This window comes from Crocodylus porosus, unplaced genomic scaffold (assembly GCF_001723895.1).
Source record: "Crocodylus porosus isolate Cpor-Errol unplaced genomic scaffold, CroPor_comp1, whole genome shotgun sequence".
NCBI classification, from domain to species: Eukaryota; Metazoa; Chordata; order Crocodylia; family Crocodylidae; genus Crocodylus; species Crocodylus porosus.
This window is the reverse complement of record NW_017728948.1, coordinates 72,995,771-73,021,179: the sequence shown is the minus strand read 5'-3', so window position 1 is coordinate 73,021,179 and position 25,409 is coordinate 72,995,771. Positions and strand designations below refer to the sequence as shown.

The following is a 25,409-nucleotide window of genomic DNA, read 5'->3' as shown; positions in this document are numbered from 1 at the left end:
CACCATGAGGTTCTCGTCCGCCCATTTGCTGAGCTTGTCCAGGTCAGCCTGGATCACCCGCCTATCTTCTGGAGTGGATGCTTTGCCCCAAAGTTTGGTGTCATGGGCGAACTTGGCCAGTCCACTCCTGACTCCAGTGTCCACATCGTTAATGAAGATGTGGACATGTATAGACATGTATATGAGCTCATGTTTTAAGTTTTATATCATGATGTATCATTAAACCTGTACATAGTTAAATATCACTGGGCGTTCTGGGTCTCAGCTCCGCTCTGTAGGAGAAAGGTGGTGAGCTACCTACAGGTCTACAGGTAGGCAGCCTACAGGTAGGCAGCCATGCTCCCACAGCATACACACGCCCACTGACATCCCTTCAATTGGAGAGGGGGTTCCTTCCACGTACCGCCCGGGTTACAAAAGTAATGTATCGCCTCCTTTTTTCCACATCCTTAACTCATTTTCCTCCCATGACTCTACCCTTTGTTTTTGAAATCTCTCTAAAACCTTAGTCCACAACTGGATTATCTCCCTTACTATCAGTGTTCTCATTACAATTGGTTTAAATCTTGACTTTAAGGCAAAGGGACTGTCATGCCATCTTGTCCTCTTTTTCTATTTTCCTTAGCTGTCTCTGATTCCTTTCTCTGCTTTGTGCTGCACACACTGGGGTTTTTGGTGTGTGGGGTTTTTTTTGCAAACTGTCACTACATGTGTTAGTGTTTGACCCTAATAATTACTTTGTCAAGAAACTACTGCAGATGCTGCTAACTGGAAGTGTGTAAAGAGTATTTATTGTCAATAGCAGTTGCAGTTAAAAACTATTGATGTGACTTAAATGGGTATATTTTAATTTTGGTGGTTTCAAATAATTTTGCAGTGCTTCAGAATTTTCTCCTGGGAGGTAAAGAACTGAAGCTGTTATGTAGGTTCAATTTGTTTTAAGAGAGTGGAGTTTCTAATCCCTAGAAGCAGCGAGGCAATAAGCTTAACCATGAACAGGAAAACTAGTACCCGAGAACATTCTTATTAGACAACTATTTTGCGAAACAGACTTCCCTGATTCCATCCTCAAACTTTATGTACTGCTCCCCTGCATCTCTACTGGAAGGCTACCTTTGCAAGTCATTTTTGTCAGTCCCTTAAAATAGGTTTCACTGTATATTTATAAAATGTTACTGTAGCTTGAAGATGTTCAAGCACTATTAGTAGAAAAAGAAGTATGTAATGAACTTTAAATTGTATCAGTTAGTTGCCTGTAGATAATTAACTGCATCACTATTTATACCTTCTTGAGTAAATGGGCTGATTCATCAGTTGTGGCAAAGCTGTCTTGGCTGAAGGGAAATGAATTGGGCACCCACCACTGTTGCTTTCTTTGCCACATCAATGCGGGAGATTAATTTATGACAAACTTCCACTAATTATGTTCTATACATGGGAAACTGTAATTGATAATTTCCATGTATAAACTCCAATTATTGGAGGGGTCATCTTAAATTTAAAGTCATCTTGGATTTGGGTGAATACAGAATGTAGGTGCCTCAACATGGATTTAGATGCTTTGTCAATTTAATTTTATTCCAGTGGAATTACTTAATACAGTGGTGAATTAAGCCCGAATTACACGTACAGGTGTTAGTGATATGATGTCGACAAGCTTTGGGCATATATAACAGTATATACTAGTGACACTAGTTTTTATGAAAGACTGTTACATGAGCAGTAATGGTTTAAGGGAAGGTATCTATTCTTTTCATCATCACATGTGTTCTCCCCTGTGACTATCTCTTGAGGCAAACAGAAAATAGAATATTACACGTTTTGCAAAAGAAAATGATCCCATAAAACACGTTCGTACAGCGATGTAAATTTCAGATAAAGCCTTTTCCCAAACTCTATTCTAAAGAAATAATACAATAATAACTCCTTTTTAAGCCCTCTATATAGACCCTATAGGAATCTGTATTTACCTAATCTTTTTCTTCAAGTCAGTTATCTGACTAATTTTCTATCAAAGGTCACATATTTGGCATTTGATTCTGTATGTAAATGGAACAATGAATAGACTGTGATTCAGAGCCCCAGAGCAATTTCCAAAATAATACATCCAGGTTATAGTTCTCTATCCAGTGAAAGAATGTATCATATAAATGATTAGGGATTCAACAGCTTCTTACCAGCTAGTGGTTCAGCTTTTATCTGACTGACTCAATGAATTAAAGTGTTGGAGGGAAGATTTGGAGAGAGTAACAGAGTGCAAACTCTGCTTGAAATGCATGGTACTTTTAAAGGGCAATTGCATCAGAATCTGGAATAACAACTTAGTTTCTTAAGGAATCCATATTAATGGATATACTCGGTGTGTTCCATTTTTCATCAAACTCAGTTTCTGACAAGTGTGAGTGTGCCTGTCTTGCACTGTGATTTCTTTCTCTTTTTTTTTTTTTGGTTCATTGTGTCTGTCAATAGGCAGATTACTCAGAGAGCTTCTCCATTATAATTCATGTTTATCCAAAAATAGGAACTGCAAGTGTTCAGTGATAACAAACTACTTCAGCTAAAGTCTCTTTGTTTTGTTTCACTGCCTTCACTTTCTTCACATCTTGTCATTTTTTTCATTTTCTGCTGCTGTTAATGCTGACATCCCTTACTCCAAAAAAAAAAAATGTGTTTTATTTACAGGGCACGGCTTTTGGAAGTGCTCCTGTACCTTCTCGCAGACAATTATGTGAGTCTCTTAACTTCCGCTCTGTGTTGTAAAGATGACTATGTGTTCATGTGCTGTAGCATGGCATGCCAATATAGACCAAATGCCTCAAGGCCAATATGCAATCATCAGTGTTGTATATTGCCAGTAATGTGCTTGTAGCTAATGGCTTCTATCGCCCTTCTTTTTCCTTCTTTTTTTTTTTCCTTTTTGTCCAACCCATTGTAAATTAGAGCATCGCTGCAGATCTGTAAGGGCACAAAATCCCATCATGACTCAAAGTCTGGAGGGAACCAGGACAGTAACTTTACCTCAGCTCTAGAACTTTTTATTGAAGAGGGTCATTAAAGCTACTGGATGACTTTCTCTCATTACATGTTAGTACGCCCATCATTCAAACAATATAAAAACAATCTCTGATTGTCAATAAGCTAAGAAATCCAATATCAATGAGTTTAGTGCTAGGTGCATGGTATTATATCTCCTACTTCACTGAATGCAAGTCATTGCTTCTAAATAATCTGGAGAACAACCCTGACTACACCTAGGGGCAAGGGGCAAGTGGAGTTCATTAGCAAGTATCTCTGTCTTTTCCACTATGAATTCACTGGTGACATTGATATTATTTTGCCTGTGTGAAAAACTTCCCCAGTGGGGAAGAGAGCAAAAAGTAAGAAACAAAAAGTAGTAATCATGCTGAGCTATAGTTTGAACACCTAATACATGTAGAGAGGCTTATAGTTCAGGATGGTCTCTGTGACCATCTATCTGCCTTAATATCAGCTTTTGCTATTAAGATATGCGTAAATTGAATATATAGAGTCTCCAAAGTGCCATCAGACTTTGAGATGAGAACTTTTACATTCCCTGAGTCCATCTGTCCCCTCATCTAAGTGTCCATCTCAAAGACATTGATTTGTTCTACATGCATATTTATGATACGGCAATGCACTGCATTATTACAATTATTGTGCCCTGTATCACAGCACTGAATGCCAAATAGTTTCATCTTAATATAACATTACAGGCTTATTCACAAAATACAGTCCAGTTTAAAGAATGTTTCATTGTTGACAGTACCAGACATGTTGCTTGCATAGACTCATCAGCTCTGATCTTGAGTTGATAGGAAACCACTTTGCATTTGTTCATGAATATGGGGCTTGCACAAATAATATAAAGCATGACATGTATTTCATTCCCCTCTTTCTTGGGTAAGTATCTGAGATGTTTGCATTTGTTTAGGATATGACTCTAGGAAAGAAAAAGAAATATTAAGATAGAATATTTCAATTGTGCTCATATTGTGCTAATTGAAGGCACAGTGGGAGGAATTCATATTCACATTATGGTTAAATGGTTATTCTTCACATTACCAATGATTTTAGCTCATTCCTAAACTCAATCTGCTATTTTAGTTTGAGATATATATGGTTATAAATCTGGTGATGTGAAAATTAGAACCTCTGTCTTTTTTAGCTTTTGGTTTCTTTTCACTTATTTATTTAACTTAGGTTAGTTTTTGTAACTGGTTTACACAATGTACTACATCACTGAAGAGTATGGATATATAACAGATTGTTTTCCTTTTACTAGTAGTATAACTTTGTTATAAAGAGCCAACATGGAAGATATCTGTATCTGTATCCTGCTGATTTAAAAGGAATCCAGCGTTGGGGGTAACAAATAGAGCTTTTGCACTCAAGTGTACAATATATGTATATAGAGAGTGTTGTGGACAGGATAGAAAGTGCTTTATTTAGAAGCAGAGATGGGACTAAATATGTGGATATAAAGAAAAGAGCAGGACTATGAGAGTATAAAAGAGACATGAAGAACTGCTGAACTAAATACATGGATAGGTAAGAAGTAATACAGAAAGACCTTGATTTTTTCCATATAGAGATGGTTTGCAACCTGCTCAGTTCACAGCCAAATGAAAAACAGGTCACTCAGCCTTTTGCTGTGCCTTTTCTTTCAAAGGATGCCGCTGCTTTGATCAGCTAAAGCTCATCAGTGGTTCCCCATAACCGATCAGAGAAATGGTGCACTTTGAAATAAAAGCTGCAGCAAAAAGCTGGAATACCTCAGTGGTGCTCTGGCTTTATATGCTACCCACCAGTTCGCAAACCCTGTGAAGTATCCAGGTTCTACTGTAGTAAGCACCAAAAGATTTCAGGTCTTAAAAAAAAAGAGGTAAGATGGTCAGGTTAGGATTTCTAAGACAGCCGCTTACTGTGCAATTATCAAAACACACCAAATAGATTTAAATGAATAAGGGAGAATTAAAAAAAAAGTGAATGCCACCTGCCCCTCTATCCACCCCAACTTACCTAGATCGCATTCCTGGTGAGCATATGCACAATTAAGCCATATAGATTGGTGCCCTAAAATAAAAGGATATTTTTTTAAAACAAAATTCAGCCTTAACCACTCACTGCCTCAGTGTTCCTTCTTCTGTAAAACATGTGAAGAATAATTTTTCCAGGGCAGTTATAAGGATACAATTATGACTATGTGGGAAATGCTGAGATACTGTTGTGATGTAAATAACTAAACAAAACCAAGTAAAATGTGTCAAACAGTCTCAAATTACTTGTAAAACTATGATCATAGGTAGAAATATAAAATAGAAATACAGAATAGAAATATAACATAATTAGTCTGGGAAAAGAAAATGAAAGATGCACCTTATGCCTTCCAACCTATATTTATAAACATGAGTTATCTTCCTATGTCCTTTCTTCTCTTTCATGTGATTAAATTAAATTCTGGAATATTACTCTGTTTTGACTGTCAGAATATTTTGTTTCCAGATTGCAGTAAAATAATAAAAGACTGTTTTATTCTTCATAATAAACTATACTATACTTTATTAGATTTTTTACCACTTTGTCGTATCAAGATGGTACCCTGAAAATATATTGCCATTATATGGTGTCTCATTTACAGTTCCTGAGAGTTCATGGAGAACGTTACACTACACAGGCCTAAGGCCTATGTATTCTGCAATAGTTCAGTAGATAATATTACACAGGTGAAGACATATTCAGGGTACACCATAAATTTTAAATGTATTTTCAAGGGGATTAATAGGTGCAACACAAAAGCATAACTGCTAACTCAGAGAATGGAAATAGCCTACCAGTAGCTAAACCTATTTGATTCCCTAATATCATAAAATCATCTGTCATCGAACTCATAAACTATAGGGTCTGCTAATGGTTCATTATAATTATTTTGATGACTACAAATATATTTATTATTGCCCTTTCCTGAGGTATTAAATTATCCATTGAATTAGAAATTCAGTGTATGAAAACTAGCACAGCGCTGGGTGCATATAGATTTAACTGTCACAGATTCTTACATCTAAAAAGTCCTGTGCCACACAGAGTATTTAGACTTGAAAAAGTGCTTCTGATTTCACTTTTTCACTATGTGTTTGGAATCTTACAACATCAGAAAAAAATTCATTGCACTAAGAAATGTGAATCCAAAAAATGTTATATAGTTATTACTGCAGCTTATAAAAAGTCTATAGAACCTGAACATGCATAGATTATATCTACAATTTCCCAATAATTGTAATATGGAACTCTTTCTCCTCATACAGACACTCTTATTAAAAGTCAGTGGCTTCAGGGGATTTTCCTCCTTGTTACAATGCTTGCACAAATTTGTGAAGTTTGCATCATTCCTTGAAAATGATAAGATTTGCACTTCTACTGCATACTAAGAAAAAATTATCCCAAGCCTTTCCAAAGTTAAATCATTTTTTGAACTGTTCAGCTGCCTGTAATTGCTATTTGGGGTGCCAAGTGAGCTGCAGTTGGTAAAAAAAATGCTTACTTGTATGGTAAATGGGTACGATTTTTGACAAGTCTTTCTTAAGCATAATGATGAAACTCACAATGGATTTGGATTGTGATATTACAGGCATTATTAAAACACAGTGAAATCTTGACAGAAATCAAATATTCTACTACTCTAAGCATTGTCAAGGTTTGAGATTGAGAGTCACCCTGAAGTAGACTCAAGGCACCCCTCAGAAAATGCTAGCTTTTAGTTTTCACTCATATTTTCACTAAAGAAAAATAATAGCGCAATTCTTCTGTTGCAAAGAACTCAGACCACAATAGGTAAGAATGCTTTTGATATTATGGATTCCTATTTGAAATCCCTGGGTTTATCTTGTGAATCATGTTTGCACATGTAACAGTCCTTACATTACATGGCATCTTGTGGCTCCCTTGAAAGGCTCTCAAGTCACCTGGGTGTGCCATGGCACCCTGGTTGAGACACTTCTTATTCTAATAAAGACTTATAAACTTTACAGGAAGGACAACTTGGTTCTTGGCAATGAAACAGCTGTGCTGTTTCAAAAGGATTCCATAGAAAATTGTGGCTGCTTGCAATTGTGAAAAAACCCCAAAACACACTTTACCTTAAGAAGCAGAGCATTAGTTCAACCTGACTCTGCAGTGTCTGTATAGATCAGGTACTTCATCAGGGCTATTAGGCACTTTTATCTAAAGCTGATTCAATCAGCTATTGAATGAGTTTTGATTCAATTAGCTATTGAATCCGTACTGAATATTTATCAAAGTAAAGCATATTTTTTCATGTCTGCAAGCAGCCTATGAGATAAAAATCTCAGTAGAGAGGATCACAAAGGTGAATCTGCATGTGTACAAGAATACATATATACTAGTAAGGGTAGATGACAATCTAGAAAATCTTTATAATGGGATATTTCAACTGCAGCACTGTATGTGATGGGGGGGCTGCAAACTTACCACATGTCACAGGTAGGAGCAAGGAAAAAAAGGTACTGTATTAGTGTCTTCCCCCACAGTAGCAATGAATTTATTAAGTTAAACAAATATGCTCAGAAAAACTGAGAAAAATGCTCATGCTACAGAGGAAGGCAAAAGCCTGACTGTTTTTGCAAGTCTGATTCCAGATGAAAATTCCCTCTAGGCCCCACATTTGTTCATCTTGAATGAATAAGCAAACCCGCCAGCCTAGGACCTGAAAAGTCTCTAAGTACCAGAAGGAGCAACTAGTGCATCCTGGCCCCTGCCTGAACCTGGAACAATTCAGAGTCTTTGCTTCCACTAGTTTGTTCAGCAGACTATTCCAAATCTTCACTCCCATAATTGTTAGTACCACTGGCAATGTATAGGGGGTGCACTCAGGTGCACATGCCCCCCCTGAGATTGGCTGCCATGTATGGTGCCACTGGCACCTGCAGGCAGTCGCTGCTCGCCAGCCCCTCTCCACTGCTGGCAGCATCTGTGGGCAGTCGATGATCACTGCTGGCTGCTGCTGTTGGCACCATCTGCGGGTGGTCGCCAAATGCTGGTCAGCACTCACCACCTCCCCCCTTGCTGCTGACACTGCTGTGGCTGCCTGTGGGTGATCCCTGCTCAGCCCGCCCTCATTGCTGACGTCAGTGTGGCTGCCTGCAGGTGGTCCCCCCTCACCACTGACATGCCTCTGCTGCCAATACTGCCGCTGCCACCTGCGGGCAGCTGCCATACTCCCCCAGCCTCAGGAGGCACAACGTGTTCATAGAACCATAGCTGGGGAGGGGAGTGGGGGTTGTTCATCCAGAAGCAGGGAAGCTGGGAGTTAAAAATAACCTTGTCATTTTAGCAGGGGTGGGTTGAGAAGAACACAACCCTGGGGCTGGGGCACACAACTAGGTGCTCCCAGCACCAGGGCTACAATCAAAATGCATTTAATAGATGGGTTAACCTGTTCTCAGCCTAAACTGAGATTCACCTAAGTTAGTTCACCTGAGGAGGTGAACTAACTTAGATTGGGCCCACTATTTTTTGCCTGATTTAACTCCCGTGAACACCTGCACAGAGGGCCATTCATATTAACCTAACTCCAGTTAGGTTGATCTAAATGTACTGCCTGTATGTACCCTAAAGTAAAAAAGCAAACAAGATAGGGCAAAAGAATTGATGGTTCATGAGGGACTATATTAAGATTGGGACATTACTATTTTATTCCTTGGAAGAGATGTTGTGTACAGACCCCAGACCTGTTCTTTTCTGGTAGTAAAGATGATGTACTAGGAGAACTGAAGTTATGGAAGAAAAGGTGTTGGAACAAAGTGGTTAATCAAAAAGTAAAACATCATATTGCTCAAATGGAATTATCTAATTATTATGAAGGAACTTAAAAATGAACTGACTGGGCTGCTAAAAAGAAAATACAGTTTGCCTAAAAAACAGATACCAAAGCAAATTGCCTCTAACAGTGACTCAGGGAAGTACAGATCCTTAAAATGGGTGCCTAAAATGATCCTTAAAAACAGTTTGTTAAAGGACCCGAAAGGTCTTATCCAACTAGGATTCTTTTTGCATAGAACAGTCATGTCTTACTATCTGTTAGAATTCTCTTGAATATGTCAGTGAAATAATATTTAAAGGGAAACTATCTGGCTTAATTTATTTAGACTTCTGTATGGTCTCTTATGGGAGGATACTAACAAAGTAGCCATGAACTTTGACACAGTATTGTCCTGGCTAGAGAAAAAAAAAAGGAAGATCTCAATTTTCATTGTGGGGAAAGGTTAATGGTAGTTTTATAGTAGAGCTGGGGCTGATTAATATACTTGTTAACAGTTTGAAAAAGGGTGAGGAGTAAGCTGGCAAAATTTGCAGATTCCACTAAATTATTTAGGTTTTTCAGCTTTATTGGAGCCAATGAGGAACTTCAGAAGGGCCTGCCCAAGCTAAGTGAAAAGAGAGTATGATGAAATTGAGTGTTGATAAATGCAGTGTAATAGAAACTGACATCAGTGAAAAAAAATAAACTGAGATTGAAAAGATTGGGGATTTATTTATTATAGAAGATGTAAATAACAAGGCATGGGATAAAATAATATAGAATAATAGATGCCAAATGACAAGTGGAACACTAGCTTTTTATTTTCTTTGTTCCATTGTACAAGAACAAGAGAATTTTCAGTGAGAGAGGGAGGCAGAAAATTCAAAATTTAGGAAAAAAAAAGAATACTTTTTATACAGCATGGAACTAGACTATAAAATTCATAGCCACAGAATATTCATAGATTAGGGGCTGGAAGGGACCTTGTGAGATCATCGAGTCTAGCTTGTGCACCATAGGTAAGAAGTCATCTGGGATCAAGTGACCCCAGCAAGAAAAATATCCAGATGTTTTTTTGAAAGAGTCCAGAGTAGGTGCTTACATCACCTCTGGGGGGAGTCTGTTCCAGACCCTGGACACTCACACTATAAAGAACTTTGTTCTTATGTCTATTCTAAATCGGCCTTCCTGGAATTTATGCCTGTTAGACCTTGTTATCCCTTGGGGAGCTCTGGTGAACAGCTGTTCTCTCAGGTCCTAATGTACCCATCTTATATAATTGTAGGCTGTTACCAAGTACCCCCTAAGCTCATATCTACCTATTAGTGGATTTCTTGCACCTTGCTCTGAAGCATCTGGTTTAGAGCAGTCAGGATTTTGGAATATAAAGACCATGGATCTGAATGGCAATTCCTGTAGCCAGTGGGTGTGTCTACATGTGATATTAATGTGATGCAATAAACTTCAGCACAGTTTATGCTGAAGTTTAGTGTTTATGCATACGCCTGAGTCTGCAGCTTGTTGAGCCATGGCAGCACAGTGCCAGCTGGCTTGGGGCCCAGGGGATCAGTCTGCCAGTCCAGAGCTGCTCTCACCCTGCTCAACATACTGCAAAGGGTCTGGCTGGGGCACAAGGTACTACAGTTCAGATCTAGCCATCAGGCAGGTCCTGCACTGTAGTACTCTAGTGTCCTAGGCAGCCCCAGTCACTCTCTACACATGCATTGAGGGGGAGTAAATAAGTCCACTGTAGGATAGTACTTGTGTCAGGCAGAGTTAATTAGTTTATTCTGGCTTAATAGGGGCACACAGGTAGATGGAGCTAGGTAGTCAACTCCACAGTAAAGTGTCTCATGTAGATGCACCCAGTGTCTCCTTTGTTTGTGCATACTTGGTTTAGATTATTTTAATTTATTTTAAATCAGAGTTCAATTGTTTTGTTTTGTTTTGTTTTAATTTCTATCCTGAGAGCAGTATCCTACAGTTGTGTGATGTACCAGCAACACTGCCACTCGATTCAGGCTCCCAAGTAATTTTAAAGTATAGGCGGATGACAGGAAAGTGCTGTCATCCATTTAAATGTAATTCCACTCAGGCACAACAGATACAATGTTCTTGAAATAATAAGCTGTGCCTTTAGAAATGGTGCCCCATTCCATTGTGTAATTTATCATAATAGGAGAAAACTGGAAAGTCAGCTTGCATTTTCCACCTTTAATGATAAATCTTTCAAAAACAAAAGAGGAAGAGAATCTTCTGTGAACAATATCAATCACTCCTTAGTCTTTTTGTAAATATTTCCAGCAATGACTTCTCTGTCTTCATGCTAAAAATGATTTTTCTCCATTTCTTCCAATAGTTAGACTCGCTAAACCTTCCAAAGCTTTCAACTGAAAGGAAATTATTTCAAATCAGTTATAGGCCTTTTCAGCTAGGGACAGACATTCAAAGAGTCTGGGCCTGAATTGATTTGATCTTTGCAAGTTAGTCTATGTCTAGGCTAAGCCAGTTTGTGACTGTAAAGGCATCCCAGAAATGCAGGCACATGCCTGCAGTGGCCCAGGCTAAAGCAACCCTCCCTTCTCTTCAACAGTGCTGATCTGAGGCAGGGAATGACTAGGCCCTGGCAGGAAGCTCTGATTAGAGCGGGGTTCCCCCCATCCTGAGCAGCCCAGCCAGCAATTGATAACAGCGTTTATCATGCCTAACTCAGTGTTCATCAGCCCAATAAGAAAACAAGAAAAACAAAAGCTTCTCTCCATTAGTTCAAGCTCTTCTTAAGCAACTTTTCCCAAGGAAGAAAAGGAGGGACGTCACCAGCTACCCATTGATTAGCTCCAAAAAGCGCTAAGCAGACACAGTTCTGTTTGCCTTTGTCTGGTTTCCCACAGCACCGATGGTAGCAAGCATGTGGTATGCTAGCTAATGCTGACAGGTGTCTGTGTAAGGCAGAAAGGAGCGGGGAATCTCTATTTAGCAGGGAGTGGTGGGTGGGGAGAAACCAGGCAGATGTCTGCAGTCTCTGCCAGAGCTCCAGCCAAGGAGCAGAGGGTAGGGGCCAGCTTTGCTGCGGAGCAGAGTCCTGCACAGCCCAGAGAGCATGCTGAGATGCTGGGGGAGTCTGGTTTAACTTAAACAAGGAAGGGGGTCTAGGACAGACATTGCATAGACTGGTTATATGAGTGGTTTGACCCAAAGCAGTTAAGTCTGATACTATATTCAACCAGGTTTATATCAAACTGGTTTCAGCCATTTTCAGACTGGTTTACGGGCACTGAATATCTGTTCTGTTACAAGTTTACTTAAATTGGTTTATGTGTAGCGTCTATCCCTAACCTTCTTGTTTTAAACAGAGCTTAATTACCTTACAGATCAGGAAGGCATATTTAGAGATTTAGTGTGTGGTGCCAGAAATTGGCATTTATATTGGTTCTCAGGATACCAGTTTTGTTATGTAGGTTTTCTTTTTTTCTTTTTTGGATACTTGGGATTTATTTTCCAAATAATTTTATAAGCAGTTCTGCTTCAGAAAACAATATATAAAAAAACTGTAGTTCTGCAAGGATATGTCAGTGTAAAGAAGAGAGTGCTGGTTGTTTCTTTGGTGCTCCCTCAAAAGAAAAGTCCTTTATGAAGAGTGATTGGTATGCTGTCTGGAAGTGGCACTTTTACACTCCTGCACTGCCATTATAGCTATTGCCAAACCAAGTAGAGTGATTGTGATATTTAAAAAGTGGGAAAAAATGAAAAAAACTATTGTGCAAAGTTTAATTTGTCTCTTCCTTGAAGTGATTACAGCATTATCTGTTGTTATGATTTACCCTATGTGTGTATTTATATATGTCAGCAGATAAGTTCCTTTGAACTATGATTACAATTACCTCATGTAAAGTATATTGTTACTTAAATTAAATTGTACACACACAATTTTAAGCAATAGAAAACTATACACAATAAAAATTATTTTGAGATTAAAAAGCTTACTTAAAAGTACCATATTTACTTGATTCCAAGATGAGGTCACCCTATTTTAACATAGGGAAAAAAAGCCCTTCATCCTGAAATTGAGTACAAGATGGCAGGGGTATGGGGACAGGCAGATGCTACAGCTTCAGGGTCTAATAAGAACCCCAGGTTGTGGCCAGAGCCGCAGCTGTGGTCTGCACTCCCATGTCTCTGCACTCCCTGCCTCTCTACCCACAACTTCAAGTCCCCTCCCCCAAGTCTGCTCGTTCCTCTGTCTCCCCCGTGTCCCTCCCCCTCCTACTTACTTAACTGCAGACAAACACAGCCAGCTACCTCATTCTCTATCGTATCTAATATAAGTTGCTTGTCTACCCTTTCAGTCTTTCATAGCTAATTGTCACTCTATCAATCATTCCATTTGTACTGAAATCTCTACTCTCACTTCTGAGTGGTCTATGAGACCCTCTATTGTTTTTTCTGACACCTTTTGTGCTTTCTCCCATCCTGCCTGTCACATTGGCCAACTCCCTCAGCACCCTTGGGTGCATCATATGCAGCCCCATGGACATGTACACATCCAGATTTTCTATATAGTTCCTAATCTCTTCTTTTACCACAGTTGGCTACTTACCTCTTCCCCAAACTGTGCTGCCACATGCAATAATCTGGGAGCTGAATTTTCCTGTGAAGAAAAAAGTGAAAAAAGCATTAAGTACTTCAGCATTTTCTGTATCATCCATCACCAGGCTGCCTCCCCCATTTAAGTAAAAGACCCACAGTTTCCCTGATGTACCTGTAGAAACCCTTTTTTTTACCTTCCATATCCCTTGCTAGCTCCAACTCCAATTGTGCTTTGGCATTCCTGATTTCACCCCTGCATGCCTGAGCAATACTCTTAAACTCCTCTCTAGTTATTTGTGCAAGTTTCCACTACTTTTAAATTAGCCCACTGAAGAGCTTCCTGCTAAATCAAGCCAGTCTTCTGCCATACAGGCTAGTGTTCCTGAACATCAGGATGATTTGTTCCTGCCCCCTTAGTAAGGTTTCTTTAAAGTACAGCCAAGTTTCCTAGACTCTTCTCCCCTTCAGACTGACCTTCTAGCCCATGAGTTCCCCGAGTGTGTCATAGTTTACTATTTTGAAATTCAAGGTCCATACTCTGGTGCTCCCCTTCCTTCCTTTCCTCAGGATCCTGAACTCAGTCACCTTGTGCCATCCATTACTACATTCCCCACTAATTCTTCCTGTTTGTGAGCAGCAGGTCAAGAAGAGTACAGCCCCTAGTTGGTCTCTCCAGCATTTGCTTCAGGAAGTTGTTCCCAACATTCTCCAAAAATGTTCTGGATTGCCTGTACATTACTGTATTGCTCTCCCAGCAGATATCAGGGTGAACAAAGTCCCCCATAAGAACCAGGGCCTGTGACCATGAAACTTCACTAGCTATTTGAAAAAAGCCTCATCCAGCAAATCCTTGTGGTCTGGTGATCTATAGCAGACACCCCCCACAACATCACCTTTGTTGCTGTCCCCTCTGACCCTTACCCAGAGACTTTCAACTGGCCTATCTCCAGTTTCATATTGGAGCTCTGAACAATCGTACAGCTCTTTTACCTAAAGCGCTACTCCTCCTCATCTTCTTCCTTGCCTGTCTTTCCTGAATAGTTATACCTATCCATGACCATGCTCCAGCCATGTGAGCTATCCAACCAAGTCTCTGTTATTCCAATCACATAATAGTTCTGTGACTGTGCAAGGACTTCCAATTGTTCCTGCTTGTTTCCCAGACTCCATGCATTCATTTACAAGCACCTATGGTTAGTAGCCAATTGCCCTACTTTTTCAGAAAGAATGAGAATGCCTCCCCTATTGCCCCCTCTAGGTTGTGCTTTCTCCAGGTCACCAACTTCTCCACTTATCTCAGGGCTTTGATTGTCCAGCCCCCAGCAAACCTCATGTAGAGACCAGGTGTTTTTCCTGGTTCTTAGCCACGTACCTTTCCACTAGCACTCTAGCAGCAAGTCAGTGTTGTGCAGCTCCGAGATGGCATAAAGCTTTATCCTGCAACTGCACTGAAACTATTTTAACTTTAAGATGGCCTAACATTCTATGAATTTAGAGGTAACCTCTAACAGCACCCTCAAGTTGAACTGGAAAGGTTATTTTAGAAAAGGAAAAGAAAATTATTTCAGACTCGTTTAATTGGGTATATCAGTTGATTTTACAGTTATAAATTATATATACGTTTAAAAGCTGAACTGACAAGGTTCTACCCATCAAGGCTGGAGCTTATTCTGATGTGGTATGAAAACAGTTATTGTATATTTCTGCAATGACATCCCTAATCTTGGCTGCTTATCAGAGGGAGGCATTTAAGCTGATAGTCCACTAGCATGGTGCCCTCAGTGAAAGAAGTCTCATATTTTGAACACTCTTCCAATTGCCAGGTCCAACAGACACCAAACATGCCTCTGAGTTCAGTTCCATGCACTGACTTCAGTAAGATTACTTGCAAGCTCAAATGTTTATAAGGATCCACTGCTAGTGGAGGGCAGAGTGTCTATCTGTTTCCAGGCTTCTAAGAAGGGGGTGAAAATTAAATTCTGATTGGCTCATGCATTTTTTGTTTAGCAACACACAGAAATGATTATAAGGTGGAAGTACTAGAAAGACAAATTACGAAAAAAAATCATGTTAAATAATCTTACCCTTAATATCTAGGAAGTTGCCAGCACTGTTAACAGATGCTGTAGAGGAAGTGTGAAACTTTGAACAAAACCTAATACGTATGGTCTGAATCCTGTAAATAACTTGCACTTAATTTATTTCTGTGGATTCATCAATGGGCCTGACCCAAAACCTACTGAATTCAATAGGAAATTTTTCCACTGACTAGAAGGACTCTGGATCAGGTTTAACTCTAAATTCATTTTCAGCTATTTAGGCTCATTCCTGTTCCCACTGAACTCACAAACTAAACATTGATTAACTTTAATGAGAGCAAGATCATGCCCTGTGTCTGTAAATAAGACTATTCTATTGGGAATCATATATATATCATATATGGGAATAATAAACAGTTTTATTCTTTTATTTTTCAAAGCCTTTCATATCACAGAAAGAACTCCAATTCTGCTGGAGGCTGTTGCTTTCATTCCAGTTTCCATGGAAACAGGCATTAGCCCAGTGAAAGTTTTAAAATAGTGATTATTTTAAAACACTGGGGATGAGAGAATTCATTTTGCCAAATTTAGAACCTACTCAAAAGTCACGGTGTTTAGATTTCGAACAGCAGCCAAAACTTCTGTGGTTCTGGGCTGATGTGTGGGCTTTACTTTTATTTGCTTATTAATTTCCTGATTAAAGTCAAGGCAAAATTTACCTTTATAGAAGAACTTTTGTTGTGCACAGGATATTGAAGAACTCCCCAAGATAGATTGTTGTACAATGGTAGCATGTTTATCAGTAAAGTTTCAGAAAGTACTTGATAGGAAAGACCAGTACACGTAGAAGAGGGAATGAACTCTGAATGTTTGTCCCATATTGGTGCTCTCACACTGAACAAAAAAGAGGTTTTCATTTCATTGGAAGTCCATGCTATTCTTCCTTTTAAAATGAGATTTCCGTTGGAAAAAAAAGACTTATATTATAAAAAATTATATTTTTAACAAAGCAAATTTTGCAAAACCAAACTATCTCCAGTTTCTCCTGTTCTTAATATATTTACCTACTGTTCATGAAAACAGTTACTCTTTAGGTGAGAGCTGAAATTGGCAAGAGGAAGCGACCAGCAGAAAATTGTTCCAATAGTTTTTGTTTTTTTTCATTGTCAGGGATGTGTACATTAAATGAGGTAAATGTAACTGAGGTAAAGTCCCAAAGAATTTAACAGGTGTGAAATATATGATGGTTGACAAAAAGTCATAGGTCTCCACAAAAAACATTCTATAACTTTTTAGGGCACCTATACATGTGCAACAAGGCTGCTCCAATGTGCTGTAATTACAGCGCGTTGATGCAGGCTCAATTAATTGAATCTACTGACACGTGGTGATTACCATGCACCAGCAGACTCCAGCTTCTCATATATTAGCATCCCTGCACTGAAAAATGGTGGCAGGGGTGCTTTAACTAAAGTTCATTCAGTGCACTTCAGTTAAAGTGCCCCTGCCACCATTTTTCAGCACAGGAACCCTGATACACAAGACACTGGGTGCTTTAATTAAAGTGACTCTTGGAGCTGCTCTAATTAAAGTGCCCTTGCCCCCTACTCCTGGAGCACTTATATAAGTTCCCTTACATTTTAAAGAATAGTGAATTTTTTCTGTAGTCCTCATGAACTCTCATAGCATTTTGCAGCCCAATTTAATTCTCTATTAATTTCTGTAGACCAGGTGTCAGCAACTTACATCACACAGACCCATCTTTTCTGGTTTGTAGAGCCAGGGGCCTTTGGTGGTGTTCTGGGGTGTGAGCATCTTTGGGGCAGTGGGAAGAAACAGCAGTGGTGGCTCCAGCAGCTCAGGTCAGGTTGGAGCTAAGGCCACTGAGAGACATTCCTTTAAATGTAGAATGGGATCTGATCCCTAATCCAAACAGTCACACTTCCTGCCATGCCACATATGCAAGCAGCAAGCAGGGTGCCTGGTACACCTATGGCCGAGAGCGCTAGTCAGCTGATCAGCACTTCCAGCCTTGGGAATATACTGGAGACCTGAAGAGCTGCCAATCAGAAGACTGGTGCTTCCAAGTAGGAAAGTGCCAGTCAACTGGCTCTCCCAGTCATGGGAGTTCACCACAGCCCTTCAAGGCTGTAGCACACTCTGAGCACTGTGAGCAGCAGTCAGTGGACTGGCACTTCCGAGGTTGGGAGTATACTGGCCACATTTTCATGGTGATGTACAATGGGAAACAGCCACAAAAGTATTACACAAAAAACATATAATAATTTTCTGGCTTGTTCCTTGTTTTGTTGTGCGATTAATTTCATGAATGTATGAGTGGATTACTACTTTAGCCATGATTAGCTGTCCTAAATATGACATCTGCCAGGGGCCCAAGCTCTGTTAAAGCAACCCTCTGCTGAAAAATGGTGCCAACTCCTGCTGTAAAGTAGTTCAAAACACCCATAGAAAGATTTGCTATTATGCTTGAAATTGTTATTGATATAAAAGTGGATTAAAGCAACTTCTGTATTAAAAATTTCACTTAGTTTGCTTTGGTGAGCGTATCTCTCCATAAAAACAAAAGCATAATGGGCAACCTACAAATAAGCATTGTATATTGAATATATTTATATTTAATTGTATTAGTAATTTCTATGGTGACTATTGCTTGTGGTCACTGTGGAAGGTTCAAAAAGGCATTTGTTGCCATGACATCTAAATAGTATTCCAGAAATTGAAATGACAAATACAGCACGCTCCTTAAATTGTAAACCCACGCACTGCTTTTTCTACTGGCATAAATAAAATTTCTGCCCAGAAGCATGGAGCTTCTAATACCTGAGATCAGAGAAGCACTAGGCTGCATTTGTTGTCTTCCAACCAAAGCTGGGCCAGAGGAAAGGGGCAGAGGGGACTTTAGCTTGCTGCTATGTTCATGATAGTAATCACATGGATGCCAGCAGCGTCCACTTCTCTTCACCTCTTCCCCCTTCACAAGTCAGTGCTTTCTGTAGTTGCATCATGCTGCTCACTAGGGGTGTGTGAAGCGGGCCATATTCAATTTGGATTCAACCCGATTTGGGGGACAGTGATTCAAATTGCTGATTCAGATCACTGTCCCAATTCAATTTGGCCAAATCTGAAGATTTGATTTTGATTCCGAGAATCAGTGATTCAGCCATAGACACAGTTTTATAAGATTTTCTACATACCTTGACATGGCTCATAAATGCTGAGGTATCGGGATGGATGGAGCATCCCACAGGACCCCCACCCTGCACCCTCTGGCTCAGGGATCAGCCACGGGGGAGCCCTGAGTGCCACCCCAGACTCAGGAGGCACCAGTTGCTGAGCCAGGGGATGGGGGGGGTCCCCTGCACACACTGCTGCAGATGGTCCACTTCCAGGTCCACCACCGAGTACACGGGGGACCCCCCCTGCACTCCTGTGGGATGCTCCATCTGCCTAACCATCTCAGCATTCATGAACCGTATCTGGTACCTAGAAAAAACATATAAAGCTGTGTCTATGGCCAAATTGTTAAATCTCTCTGAATCAAATTGGAGGCTTCTGATTTGATTCATAGAGATTAATGGGTCTCCTGATTCAATTCAGATTCAGAGATTTGGCCAGTGAATCAGGCTGAATCTCCTCTGAATCGAATCAGCGACAGAAGCTTGACACAGTCCTACTGTTCAACCTACCCTAATTAAGCCACTGCTTGTTACAAGAATGGGCTGCATTTTTTTCTCCCAAATATTACTGTGACACCAAAAAGTGTCCTTTCAGGGGAAATTAAATTATTTGAAAATCCAGGTCAAATTTCACTAATAGTTTCCACCCCAAGAAAAGGAGGGAGGAGGAGGAAACTGGAAAAGATTAAATAATTTGTTTCAACATACTACAAACAAAACACTTTGACCTTTCAAAACAGTATTTTTTTCCCTAAATTTACCTGAAACAGGGTATAAAAGGTTAAGTATCCCCTAAGCAAGTCAAGTATTTCATTTGGTGTTGAATAAAACATTTTTAGTTGATCAAAAATAATGTTTTTCTTGATTCTCCCTCCTGCCACCCCCAATTTGGTTATGGAATTGAAAGTTGAACAGATGTACTCATAACTTGTCCTGGAAATGAGAAGACCTGGCCCCCCCCCAGGGGAATATATCTGATTATAGTCATAATGAATAAGTTATTTGACAAATTAATCCCATTTCCTCATAACCTGTTGTCTAAAAAGTCTGTTTTTTAGTAATGTATTACCTGAAATTTTGTACTGTGTAGTTGGTAGAGCCATTTAGCTGCTCATGTTTTGTAGGTGAACTAGTGAACTTTCCTAATTCTGTTATTGTCCACCTAAGCACTCCATAATCATGTCTCTCTCTCTTAACTGTGTCCATAGCAACCCTCATTTTTTCAGAGCATCCATGACCATAATTGTTCTAAGCTGTTGTGCTGTACCAGTAAGATGTTTTCACAATGGCCATTGGTGCATCTTTATTGTAAATACTCTAACAAACAACTTTTCACACCAGTGTTCCCAGTGTTTAGTTTCAACTGGTCCAAATTGCATATTGGACGCCAAGCCACTGAAAACAGCTTTTTTTCCTCCTCTTTACCAAATTCAGGCTTGAACTGATTTCCTTAAGCGTATCACATCTCTATAAGTTGGGGAAAGCTAGGCAGGTGTTCCTGGGGCTTGAGGGGCCTAATTCTGTACAGGAATTCCCAGCACCTATGTGGGGTCACTGGAGAGCTCTGGGATGCCCATTCTCTTAAAGGAAACAGATATCTGCTGCTAAATAATGGCACAAATTAATACAACCTACTTATTTGCCACAAATTTTAAGCATTTGTGGCACAAGGGGCATGGTCATCTGTTTTCTTGGCCTTCATGTTACTATAAAAAGTCTTATGGTGGCACAATGGTGACATCTGTTTCCGCCCTCTGAGAGTATTTGTAAAATAAAACATCTATTTTGATTTCTTACTTTTCTCAGAAATTAGAAGCTAAAGAGCCATTGATGTGTTCTTTCAACTGTTGGTAAGATACAAAAGATAGCTGTGATCATCAAGGAAGGCCTTATATAACAACTAAAAAATGAGAAAAAGATGCTTTTTTATATGAATAGTGTTGAGGGTAGTGGCTTCCATACTACTGATTTACCAGATACAAACAGAAAAGTTGATTGCCAATTCTTGTTCTGGCACTTATCTGAAATAGCAGCCGTAAAATATGTTGGTCATAAATGGGCTTTTCTATCCAGATATATGTGAAGAACAGAAATTGTCTACATTGTACTATTTTATTTTTTAAAAAGTATCAAAATGAAATCCGTGAAAGAAACATAAAAAATCCCCCACAATTCCAGTAGGATTTCCTCAGATTGAAAATGACTCAAAACAGAAAAGAAAACCCATACAATAACCATTCTCTCCACCACATTATATATGACTCTGTATGCACACTATTTATATGAGACACAGACAAGTATGCCAGTGACTTGTGATTTCATAGGCTTTCCCCAAATTAGTTAATATACTCATTCGACTATGTCTCTGTTGCATTTTAAAATCAACTGTCTAGTTAAGAACTTTAGCCCCAGGCCTAAATACCCTTAGGTGCTGCAAACTGGGTCAGTCTCCTAGAGAGAGGACTACTGACCAAAACAATTAGAAGAACAGTTTTAAAATTCAGTTTTTAAGATAATCTTTAACTATCTCCTTCCCTTGCATTGGTTTTTGTTGCAGTATGGGAGAAGTGAACTACAAATGACAATGGAAAATGCAAAAGTAAATGCAGTCTAAGTCTCCAGTCCCATAAACACTTATCAACATATGTACCTTTATTCACGCAAACCTGCCAACCCAAGTCAATGAGACCATTCATGTATGAGTTTGCAAAAAACAGGCCCTTAATTTTTATGGGCTTCATATCATAAACTAATGTTGCATTTGTTCGCTGGTTTTCATGTTTTCTTATAATGTAAAGAAGAGCTACAGCCAGAAGAGAATCAAATAATAAGGTCAATATTTTCTTAATTTCTCCCAAATATTGGGGCTAGGGACAGACATTACACATAAACCAGTTTAAGTGATCAGAAACTGGTTTAAACCTGTAACAGAACAGACATTCAGTGCACATAAATCAGTTTGAAAATGGCTGAAACCAGTTTGAGATAACGCTGATTGAATGTAGTATCAGATTTAACTGATTTGGGTCAAACCCAATGTCTGTCCCAGACCTCTTGCTGGTTTAAGATAAACCAGACTCCTCAAGCACTCTGGGCTGGGCAGGGCTCTCTGCTCCACAGCAGAACTGGCCCCTTCCCCTTCCAGAATCCCTGGCTGCAGCTCCAGCAGAGGCTTGCAGGCACAGAGTGTCTGCCTGGTTTCTTCTTGCTTAGCAGGGATTCTTCCACCCTCCCCTCTGCCTTACGCAGACTCCTCAGCATTAGATAGCATAGCACATGCTGACCACGGTCTGTACTGTTGGAGATGACAAAGTCAGACAGGCTTTTTGGAGCTAATCAACAGGTAGCTTAATGTCTTTCCTTGGAAAAGCTGTTTAAGAAGAACTCCATTAGTTAATGGAAAGGGGCTTTGTTTTCTTAATGGGTTGATAAACACTGAGTTAGGGGTGATAAACATTCCCTACTCGGCTGCTTAGGAGGTGAGGGAATAATAAGAGCTTCCTGTCGGGGCCTGGCCATGTCTCCCCTCAGCTCAGCCCTGAGGAAGAAAAGAGAGGGCTACTCCAGCACCCCGCAGCTTCTAGTCTGAGCCACTGCAGGCATGTACCTGCATTTCTGGAATGAAAAGGGCATGTCTATCCACCTTCAAATTAGTTCAAGACTAACCTGCAAAGACTGAATCAAGTCAGGCTCAGGTTTTTTGAATGTCTGTCCCTAGTCTGTATGTATGAAAAGTCATTTCAACACCCAGATGAAATCCAGAAACTGCAATTAACATGTTTTTGACACTCAAGGCCAGAGTGTCCACGCAGCTTTTAGAAATTTAGTAAGACTTCCTCTCATTTTGGTGTAAAAGTGGAAGGTTTCACTCCAGCAACATATCCTTTGATTTCATGAATCCATAGCAGTCTGGCATCAGTGTTGAGATGCATAGAAATGTTCTGCAACATTCATTCATTCGTTCATTCTGTGCCCAGCCTAGCAACAGAACATTAGTGTTATTGTACTGGATATCTTGCAGATGGAAGCTGCAACAATACACTTCCTACATGGGTCTCACAGAATGAAACTAAGGTGCCTGTACATGAGTGTGGAGGCTGCTTTGATTATTCAGTAATTACAGCGGGTTGGAGCAAACTCAGTTAATCAAGTCTGCTGGAGCGTAGCAATTGCCGTGCTCCAGCAGCTGCCTGCATCTCATATATCAGCTTTCCCACACTTAAAAATGGTGGCAGGGACACTTGAACTAAAGCTTCTAGACCCCTGCCACCATTTTTAAGCGTGGGGACACTGATACATTAAATGCTGCAGCACTTTATTTAGAACAGTTCTTAAAGCTGTTCAAATTAATGTGCCATTTCTCCCACCCCTAGAGCATGCGTAAAAGTACTTTTTGTGACTTAGTCAAGGAAATATCGGATATCAGTGGCAAGTGAGGAAATTAAACCTGAGTCTCCCAAGTTCTAGGCTAGCACTGTTACAATTGAGCCATGGTTTCTGCATTAATCAGTGCCATCAACCTGGATATAGATGTGTATATATGGGTGTGTCTACACATGACACTGTAATGCACAGTAGCCTATGTTACTGTGCATTATCACATCACAGGAAAAACCATGTTAATGGACTAATACACAGTAAAAGTAATCTACTGCACATTAAGCAACAAAAAAAACCTGTTCATCTCTGCTATTAGTGCACATTAGTGTTGGCTAATGCCCCTTTATGTAGTACCTCATATTAAAGGTACTAAACTTAATGTGTAGTAGCAAAGGCACATTAATAAATATGTAGATGCGCCCTGTATGTATGTGTATACATATGTGTATATATATGTGTGTGTTAGTATGTAAACAGAGTATAAATGAATCGCATTCTGTATGGTGAATCATGAAGTTCATTACAGTCACCTGCAGAGTCTGCCAGGAGAACATAAACTTGCTTTGAACTGAACCCTTTCATTCCTGTCAGAGTAAAGTCAGACTTGCAGGAGTGCTTAATTCTTACTGCTTGCAGACATTTAAAAAAAACAAACAAACTGTGATTTACCAGAAGAAGCAACACGTTACTTCAACCTGGCTCTGCAGTGTCTGTAAAGATCAGGAGCTTCAGCAGGGCTTTTTGCAGTTTTCAGCTAAAACTGATTCAATCAGCTATCAGATAAAAGTGCCAAAAAGCCCCACTAAAGGGCCCAATGTATACAGATGTCAGGCAAGCTAGGCTAAAGTAATATGGTACTTATTCTGGACATGCACTGGGCATGGCATGAGAATTCACCAAGTTTAAAGTAAAGCACTGGGTTTGGTGGGTTTTTTTTGTTTTTGTTTTTACATCTGCAAACACCATAAATGACTCTGACTTCCATGTTGAACTAATAATATGCATTGCATAATCCTAAAATCTGAGAGGTATTAGGGGTGATAGTATCCTAGGTAATGAAAATTAGCTCCTTTTGCATTATTATTTAACCAAAACAATAGTACCTCCTAGCTTTTTCAGTGTCTGGGTGAGATGAAGGTGCAGTTTTCTAAAAAAACAGTAGGAGTTGTACCTGTATATTTGATTGAGGCCATATGCTTGTGAAAAATCAGAATGGTTCATGAGATTTCAGGGTTATATATTTGAATTTCTCTTTATTTTTTGACAGCAGTATTCTTACCTTCTCAAGTATAAAGTTGATACTCTTTTCCACACTTTTGTCACAATCAGCATTATCTACTTCTAAATGTTAATCAGAAATTTTAAGCCAGCACAGGTTGTGGGTGCAGATTTGCCTACCTTTTAGGTAGTATATACTGGTGAGGGGACAATACATAGCCTTGGGAATAAAACAAAAGGCTACATACTTACCTCAGTTCAAGGTAACTAACTTCTTTTCTTGCAAATTATCACACTTCCCTCCATTTTCATTTCTTCACACTAAATCATTCAAATTCATACAGAATTTCTTTCCATATAAGCCCTTTTTTCTAGACTTCAGATCATTCTGTTGCTCACCACGGGACTCTTTTATGTTTGTATCTGCTACTACTCCTTCTTGAACTTAAATATGGTGCATTTCACAATTTCTTTGTGAAGTAGGATGCTTATGGCACTAAATAAGATTTACATGTTTTTAATGCGATAGAAGCAGGAAGTTGAAAGCTTAATTTTATGGATATATTTCATACTTGAAAACAAAGTCATATAGAACCATGGAAAATTGGGGTTGGAAGGGCCCTTGGGAGGTCATGTAGTCCAAGCCCCTGCTCAAAGAAGGACTTCCCCCAACTAGATCATCCCAGCCAAGGCTTTGTCTAGCTGAGTATTAAAAACCTCCAAAGATAGAGATTCTACAACCTCTCTGGGTAACTTGTTTCAGTGCTTTATTACCCTCCTGGTGAGAGAGATTTTCCTAGTATCTAATCTAAAATTCCCTTGCTGCAAATTGAAACCATTGTTCCTTGTTTTGTCATCTGCCACTACTGAGAACAGTCTAGCTCCATTCTCTTGGAACCACCCTTCAGGTAGTTGAAAGCTGCTATTAAATCCCAAGGCTCCAGCCAGTTTTCTGTCCACCTCACAGTTCATTCATCCAACACATACTTCCTTACTTTGCTTGCAAGAATGTTGTGGGAGGCCATATCAAAAGCATTGCTAAAGCCAAGATACATTGTGTCCATTGATTTTATAGATTTCATAGATTTCATAGACATTAGGGCTGGAAGGGACCTTGGAAGATCATCGAGTCCAGCCCCCTGCCCAAAGGGC

At 39.6% G+C, this 25,409-nt stretch overlaps 1 protein-coding gene across 2 annotated transcripts in view; it reads left to right on the top strand.

The window, feature by feature from the left end:
- The window catches only part of CCSER1 (coiled-coil serine rich protein 1), a 1,382,889-nt gene that overhangs the window by 1,119,565 nt on the left and 237,915 nt on the right, over positions 1 to 25,409 (top strand). Inside the window, exon 10 of one of the 2 annotated variants that reach the window (XM_019552965.1) lies at positions 2,683 to 2,805. The exons of the other annotated variant lie outside the window; for it this stretch is intronic. Coding sequence (XP_019408510.1) covers positions 2,683 to 2,760 — 78 coding nt within the window. The 3' untranslated portion in view covers positions 2,761 to 2,805. Of the gene's footprint in view, positions 1 to 2,682; positions 2,806 to 25,409 lie in introns of those variants that run through there. 2 annotated transcript variants of the gene reach the window in all.